This window comes from Cynara cardunculus (genome assembly GCF_001531365.2).
Source record: "Cynara cardunculus var. scolymus isolate 2C chromosome LG 14, CcrdV1, whole genome shotgun sequence".
Taxonomy (NCBI): Eukaryota; Viridiplantae; Streptophyta; class Magnoliopsida; order Asterales; family Asteraceae; genus Cynara; species Cynara cardunculus.
Window position 1 is genome coordinate 1,715,691 of NC_037541.1, and position 8,739 is coordinate 1,724,429.

An 8,739-nucleotide genomic window follows, 5' to 3' on the forward strand; every position below is an offset into this window, starting at 1 on the left:
ATTTATATAATTATTAAAAGAATATTAATACTTTATTAATTAATAATAATATAAAGTTAATTAATTTATATATTTATAATCTATATTAAAAATTAAAAACATAAAAAATATAATAACAAAATATTATAAAAGTTGAAGGGTCAAAACTGAAAATATCAAAAGGTTAAAAGTGAAAAATAATATATAGGAGGGGGTATAGAAAATGTAAGAGTAAGAGTGTAGGAGGGGGTGGGGTTAGAAAACCCCGCTTATAATTCAATGCTCAAACCTACCAAAATTGTATTTTAGGTCTATAAAAAGCACGGAGGGATCTCCACATGAACTCGTCCTAATTAATCGATCATATCCTTCTCCCTCTCAACAGAGAATATATATATTCTTAATTTTAATAAGCTGAAAATGAAAGATATAACATGGGTGATGACACTTAACCTAGCAATGCATATGATGTTGATGTTACAGTCTAGTGTGAATATTATCACATGCAATGCACGTGCCATGGGGAGTGCCCAGAAGCTAAGGGTTGTAGCATCTGAGTATAATGTTACATGCATTCTGGTTTTTGGTGATTCAAGTGTTGATCCTGGTAACAACAACGATCTTCCAGACACATGGCATAAAGGCAACTTCTTGCCTTATGGCTTTGATTTTGGTCATTCCATCCCAACTGGAAGGTTCACCAATGGCAGACTCTCCACTGATTTCATTGGTAATTAATCAACTTTAACTTTAACATTGATATATATATATATATATATATATATATATACACACAGAGATATTTATACATACATATAATGCTTAATTTTGTACTGTAATTAGATTTCCATTCTAATGCAATTTTCTTTGGACTTAATTTGTTGTTTTTGTGCATGTGAACGCATATATATATGCATGCAGCTGCTGGTTTAGGTTACAAAAACATAATAAAAGCATATCTGGATCGAGATCTGAAGGAAGAAGACTTGTTGCATGGTGTTAGTTTTGCATCAGGTGGTTCTGGTTATGATGATTTCACTGCTAACATCACTGTAAGTGTATATATACATAGATCTGCGCATATATATATATATATATATATATATATATATATATATATATATATTAGGTGGAGGTTCAAACGAGAACACCTCCATTTTACGAGAATGCGAAAACATCTTTATCTAATTAATTAATTAATTAATTAATTAAGAGGGTTTCCATGTGACCTTAAAGGGATTAGATTCAAGAAAATGATATGCTATGACGTTCGTTGCACTAAATGAAAATTAAGACACTGAGATTAATCGGCTCGTATTACGGGTTGGATATCCAGGTTAATTAAAAAAAAGATATCGTCGTTAATTTCTTAATGCATTGTACCCATTTTAAAAATACTTATAGATGAAATCCTACCTTCATTGGTTGATGTTAATACAACCCTAACAACAATCATGGATGTAAACACAATATTTGAATGTTATATGAGATATACCGGTATCGTTTGGTTTGAATTATTGCTCTCTGAATGGGATGTTAATGACAATGGTGAAGGTTTAAATAATAAAGACGAAACGATTGAAAATGTAATGAATCATTGATAAACCTGAATTTTTGTATTTAAAAGTACATATGTAAATCCACATTCGTTTACCTTTTTTTACACCAATTATTCACATGTGAATATACATACGTAAACTCACATTAATTTTCTTTTGACCAATGATTCGTAGGTGAATCATTTATTCATACGTTGCCAACCTTTTTACTTTATTTATTTGAAGCTCTCGGTAATTACAGTTAGACATGTGTGTTATAATAATTATTATAAAACGAACGAATTGTTGTCGAAACTAATCATTGGTTTTGTTTTGTTAATGTAGAATGTTATATCTCTTGGAAAGCAATTAGAGTATTTTAAGGAGTATAAGGTTCGGATTGAAAAGGTTGCTGGAAAAGAAGGTGGTCATAAGATCGTGGAGGATGCTTTGTTCATCTTGAGCATGGGTACAAATGACTTTTTACAAAACTATTACGTTGATCCGACTCGATCCCACACCTTTACCATCGCCCAATACCAACGATACTTGATCAATTGCATGGAAACTTACATTAAGGTAATTAAACCATATATAGTGTATATAGAGAGAAAGATGGGTGAATTATTATACAACTCTTTACATTTGTACAACCATTACAACTCAATCTCAATCGTCCATTTAATTTGATGAATATGTGATTTCATAGAAGTTTTGATTGTTTTCTAATATAAAGTATTGATCATAATTAATGAACCCTATTCATCTTCCATAAATATTCAAATCATAATAAATGAACTCCTATCATTTCTATAAATATCTCAATTAATTGAGTTGCATTGGTTGTACAAATGGATATGGTTGCATTTGAAATATACCATATATATATATATATATATATATATATATATATAGGGTTGACGTGAGACCGACTTGTTTTCGTGAGACCCGTGATACCACTTTTTTACATTTGAAACTTCACGGCAAAATGAAGGTAACTTTCACAGTGTTTTTGCTGTGAAGATTCAACTTTTTTTTACCTTCACCGCGTTTTGCTGTGAAGTTTCAAGTGTAAAAAAGTGGTCTCACGCATCTCACGAAAACAAACTGGTCTCACATTATCTCACACACACACACACACACACACATATATATATATATATATATATATATATATATTTATACATATGTCTATGAATAGATATAGATATATATGAGTTCAAATCAGAACAATGCCAAAATAAGCGAACATGAGAATGACCAATAACAAGTGATACGGTGTGACTTTGGCTACGACCTAGTCGCGGGTCAAGTCACCTACTCATGTTGACCATGTTGTTGTGTAATCTCAGTGTAAATTCACATGTAATTTGATCGTTCTTATATTCTCTTTTTACTATATTTTCGCTTAAACCTCTTTCTCCCTCTCTATATAAAAGACCTCTAGCATTCTATTTTTAGCAAAAGAAAATATGTAACAACTCAAAGGGAAAATTCATTGGTTTTCCATAAAGGAGCTAGGGTTTTTGTTTATGTGTAAACACACTATTAGATGGTTTCATCGACGGATTTTTTCGTTGCAAATTTCCGATAGAACAGAAACAGTCAACCTTTCATTTACTTTTGTTACAAATTCGGGTATTTTTAGAAAAAAAATATTTAAATTCTAAGTATTAAAATCCATTACAAATTCACCATTAATTTTTTAATTTTGACGAATTTACAAAAATAATTAATTATTCACTGAGGGCTTTGTGGCGGCCCAGTCCGTCGGTAAAAGTCTCGAATTTAGTAAGCACATAATTTGATTTTTTTTAATTTGGAATCACTAAGCTATAACAAAATCAGATTTACCAATATGTCTAAGGGGCTATTTACTTGCAGCTTAATTAGGTTTATTGGTCTATCTGGCTTATTCACACAACTCATTTGGGTTGTTTACTTATGGATTAATCGTACAAAACATGGCTTAATCGCATAGATAAAAATGGTGTGTTATCCCCATTCAGCCATAAAAATGACCTTATTTAAAGCACCGCCTCCTTCCCATATGAGATACCCCATCTTCGGTCTCTTTATGATTTTTTGTTTTGATGTTCAAATAATTAATATTGGGGGCTAAATCGGTCATTTATGTTATTCAGACTGTTGGTTCAGATAAAAAAAAAAGTAAACAACAACACCCATTTATCCAGACAGATAAATTTATCCGGACAAACAAATTTATCCATACAGGACTTAATAAATTTTTTGGTAAACAGCCCCTAAATGTCTTAATATATAAATTACACTTTAAAAGATGTACATTTATAAGATAAAACAATTGTGCAACATATGTTAATGTATTGAAATAAGTTTATGTGTGCGTCATATGAACTTAATTTTTAATATGATACATTTGAAAAATGTTTTATAAACATATCTTTTGCAACAATATCATATAAAAAACTAATAAAAAATGCATTCAGTATGAGTTAGGAGATTGGCATATCTTTTGCAACAATGTCATATCTTTAAGAGTAAGAATATATATATATATATATATATATATATTATATGAATTAATATTGTGTGTTTATATATATATATATATATATGTAGAAAATGCATTCAGTAGGAGTAAGGAGATTGGCAGTTGTTGGGATGGAACCATTCGGATGCATGCCTCTGATAAAGACATTAAAGAACAGTGTTAAATGCGATGAAGATATGAACCAAGTGGCTCTCTCTTTCAACATTTTGCTGAAGGCTAAGTTGTCTGCAATCCAGGCGACATTAGGGATCCGAACAGTTTTTGTTGACATTTATCAACTCATTCAAAACACCTTACGATACCCTTCAAGATATGGTTAGTACTTCTATATATATCTTCTGTTTTGTATGCATATACGTATATATATGTGTGTGTATATATGCATGTAGTTTTGGGATCATGTGAGACAATGCTGTTTTCATGACACACGATTATTACACTTGAAACTTCATACGAAAAATGTAACCTTCAAGTATAAAAAATCGTATCTCACGTGTTTAATGAAAATAACTTTGTCTCATGTGGACCCAACCCTATGTATATATATGTATGTATGTATGTATTTATACTGTATATTTATATCATCAGGTTCATATGAAGATAGTAACTAAACAAGAAGACACGAAAAAGACCGAATCAAATGTAATTTTACATTAACATCTCGTGTAAAACCACATGTGATTAATGCGATTTTGAGGTGGTGGCATATATATATTTATATCATCATGATCCAGGATTTTTGCCTAGTGAGGGAGATTTAAGGTGGATTAAAGGCCAGCAAAATCACTCGATGTGTTTTAGCAAATTCTACTGTTTTAAGGGATTTTTAAAGGTTTTTTTTGTTTATTTCGAGAGATTTTTAAGTTTTTTTGTCGATTTCGAAAAGCCTTTTTTTGATTTTTTGGTTAATTTGGAGAGACATTTTTGGTTGATTTCAAGGTATTGCTTTGGTTAGAGTGGAGCACATGTGAGAAATATTTGTTTTTAACCTAGGTAAAGAAAAGAATTTAATGGGGGCCATCCCCCCACCTTTTTAATGCTAAATCCATCCTGAATGGTGGGTGGTGGGTCAGGTCGTCCGCTCATCTTTGTGTTGAACGGATTTTGTAATTGCATGTAAAAGCAGATGTGATTTGATTATTTTTTTGTTCATATTCTCATTTGATCCTTCCAGTTCTCCCTCTATATATGTATATATACGGACAATTCATATAAAAACGTCTGAAAATTAGAAACTGCGAAAACTAAATTTGTATGTGTAATTGATTTGTTTTATAAATAAAACATATGTTAACATGCAATGTTCATACAATGTTGTTTTATAAATGAAATGACAAATAAAATTTTAAGTGTGAAAAGAACACAAAAAATACGTTTATACATGACACACATTCATACTCACAAATTCATGGATTTAGTTTTTGACACGTGTTGTTTCATTTATGAAACAATACAAGTATATGATTTTATATGGTATCTAATTTTTAGATGGTTTCTATACACATAATTTGCAGTATATGTGTGTGTGTGTATATATATATATATATAAATATAGGGGTCTAATCAAATGAGAACTAATTAGTTTGTGGTAATCGTGATAAAAATTATTTTCTAAACCTGCTTTTTTAATCTAATGGTTAAAAAATCATGGATCTTCAACTATCTTCAATTGATTGTTGACCAAAAACATGGATTTTCTACTACTCTTTTCCATTTATAACTTCTTAATTATGACATCATATCATAAACCCTAAAATTAAAAGTTAATTAAGCCATTGAAAGGTAAGTTCATGATCATGAATACAATAACTAGATATTCTTAATCTCTTGATTAGATCTTCTAATTTCACGATATATTCGTCATTAATTTGTCAGGTTTTACAGAAACTGAAAAGGGTTGTTGTGGATCTGGAACAACAGAATTCGGAATGACCTTAAAAGGGTTGAATACATGCCAAGATCATTCGAAATATATCTATTGGGATGCCGTTCATTTCACAGAGAACATGTACTATATCATCGCAGACGAAGCTGTTAAATCCATCATCACAAGTCTTTAATTACCAGCCGTGCATCGATCAATAGCTAGGCATGCGACAAAAGTCAGTTTTCTCTTACCACCCGTCTCACTGAGGTCTAAACTCGGTTATTTTCAATATGGTTTAATCTAGTCCATTGCAGTAATGGACATGTTGTTCGAATTCAGGTTCTTTTAATTAATTCTCTCTATTTTGTGCTATCGAGACATGTGCATCTTTGATGTTTACATCTGGAAAATGTTCAATAAAAAAACAGTAACATGTTAAACTTTTATGACAAGTGATTTCTCATTCTATTTGATTATGTTGTGTATGTGTATTCTTTTTAAATGATGATGAATTGATCAAAAATTTATACCAAAAATTATTTTGACAAGTTTTCTTGAAATGATGGTCAAAACATCAATTTATCTATACTATATTATAAAACATTTGACAAAAACTCTTAAAAACCATCTTTTATACATGAAGTACTGTTTATTGATGTATATTACTTAAAATTCAAAATTACAAGTAAATTGTGCATAAGTACAATTTATTAAGCTTCATATTTGAATTCGTGTAACTAACTGTAGATGAATGTAATCAAATAGAAGATAAAATTCTCATTTAAAATATAATTAGGATAATTATTGAGTTCTAACAGAATATTTAGTTATTATCTTTATAAAAGTTATATTATTAAACCAAAACAAATTACTTCTTCATTAAACGTAAATTAAATTATAATAAAAAATTGAATTAAAGAAATTACACAAAAAATAATAACCGTTATGTATTTTTTAAAATTTTTCTGGTATCTTCAAATTTATATTTTAGAAAATAAAACATTATTGTTTGCTCAAAACCACATAAATTCATATTATAATATCGATAGAGACCAAAAAAATAAAATGAAACATTAAAATCGAGATGTGTCTCGTTGCATTGCACGAGTACCTTTCTAGTAATATAAGAAACAAGTAACATTGAAAGGCTTGCAAATGTCTAGATTCATCATCCAACATCCGACAGACATAAGGAGCTTGTCCGTTTTTGAAATTTCTCCATTGAACGGGAAGTGATACAGATTGAAAAATCTGATTTTTGTCAGTCGCGAAAGTTCAAATTCCGGAAAGGAAAGTGATCCAGACTGAAACATCTGCATTTAAGCCCGAACACAATTCCGGATTTGATTGAGACACTTTCAAACGAATGTCGTTAATCATTGTTTATAACATGATAACTTGGGGTTTGATTGGATGTTGAGTTTTCTACGGCGTGTTTTTTTTAAAAGATAAGTTTTTCGAATTTTTAAGAGGCACTCATCCTAAGATAACTTATTGTCACTGTACGTTTTTTACTGCATTGTATTCTTTGATATACTCGATACATAACGAGATTGATCATTCAATTAAGTTCATCTAAGATTGAAACATTCTGCCACAAACGGTTTCAGTGATTGCAATTCAAACAAATACGGATTCATCAAAAATTGATCATTCAAAACCAAACCAAATATGTCACAAATGGTTTTGATAGAAGAAGTCATATGTTTATGCATTAAAATCAAAATAAAACTGGAAACATCTGCGGTTTCACTTTTTGAACGATTTCAGTAATTGTTTAACAAAATATGTTTGCTCGAACATGAATCTTCTTTTGCGGTCAAATATATTGCAAAAAATATGAACGAATAAGAAAGAAATATCCCAAAAACCAGATTTTTTGTTCTTCCTCTCCCAAATGATCCCCCACTTTTTCCGAAGAATAAACTACAGATTTGGTCCATGTGGTTGGTCAAAAGCAACATTTTCTGCTCATGCAGTTTTGAAATTACAAGATGGTTATTCTAGTTTGTAAAAACATTCGGATTTGATTCCTTCCTTTAATGACCGTTGAAAAAATGAGGGGCATTTTCGTCCTGTTTTTTATTTTGGTTTTTTACTCAATAAAAAACAGATTGACCAAAATCATAAAATCGATTTTGATTGGGTAAAAGACAACAAAATCAGTAGAAGGATGAAACTAATCCTCACTGAATATTTTTTTTAACGGTCATTAGAGGAGGGGAATCAAATCCAGACGTTTCTACAAACCATGGTGGCATTCTTGTAATTTTAAAACTATAGAGATGGAAAATGTTATTTACGACAAACCACAAGGACCAAATTTGTAGTTTACACTTCTTCAAATGAACAACGGGCCTGAACGAAATGGGCCGCCTTCCATGAACTGGACCTGAAATTGTTCTTATTACTCGGCTTCTAAGCCTTCTACTACCTATACTTATAATTAGAAGGGTCATCGTATAATGCAGCAAGTCTCGATTTTAATGTTTTGTTTTATTTTTTTTATCAATAACAATGCTATAATACGATTTTATATGATTTTTTAAGAAAAAAAAGTAATATTTTTATTTTTGAATAAAATATAAATTTGAAGATATCATAAAAAAATTAAAAAATATATCGATATTAGTGTCAAATTAACTATTCAAAAAGTTCTCGGTTATTTATGTAATTTTTTTAATTCATTTTTTTTATTATAATTTAATTTAAGTTTCATAACAAAGTAAATTATTTTTTGGTTTAATAATATAATTTTTATAAAGATAATAATTAAGTATTATGTTAGAACTCAATAATTATCCTAATTATATTTTAGATCT

The 8,739-nt window shown here is 29.7% G+C and overlaps 1 protein-coding gene across 1 annotated transcript; it reads left to right on the plus strand.

The window, feature by feature from the left end:
- The first annotated feature begins 328 nt into the window (after nt 1–328).
- LOC112526959 (GDSL esterase/lipase At5g45950-like) lies at nt 329–6,289 on the plus strand. Its single transcript, XM_025137413.1, has 5 exons — nt 329–709; nt 901–1,031; nt 1,863–2,096; nt 4,119–4,365; nt 5,926–6,289. The coding sequence occupies exons 1-5, from the start codon at nt 400–402 to the stop codon at nt 6,108–6,110; spliced, it is 1,107 nt and encodes a 368-aa protein (XP_024993181.1). The 5' UTR covers nt 329–399; the 3' UTR covers nt 6,111–6,289.
- Nucleotides 6,290–8,739: the final 2,450 nt, after the last annotated feature.

Coding starts and splice junctions, on each gene's coding strand:
- LOC112526959 (XM_025137413.1), top strand. CDS start 400: ATGAAAGATATAACATGGGTGATGACACTTAACCTAGCAATGCATATG. Junction 1,032..1,862: donor ATTTCACTGCTAACATCACT/GTAAGTGTATAT, acceptor TTGTTAATGTAG/AATGTTATATCTCTTGGAAA. Junction 2,097..4,118: donor GCATGGAAACTTACATTAAG/GTAATTAAACCA, acceptor ATATATATGTAG/AAAATGCATTCAGTAGGAGT.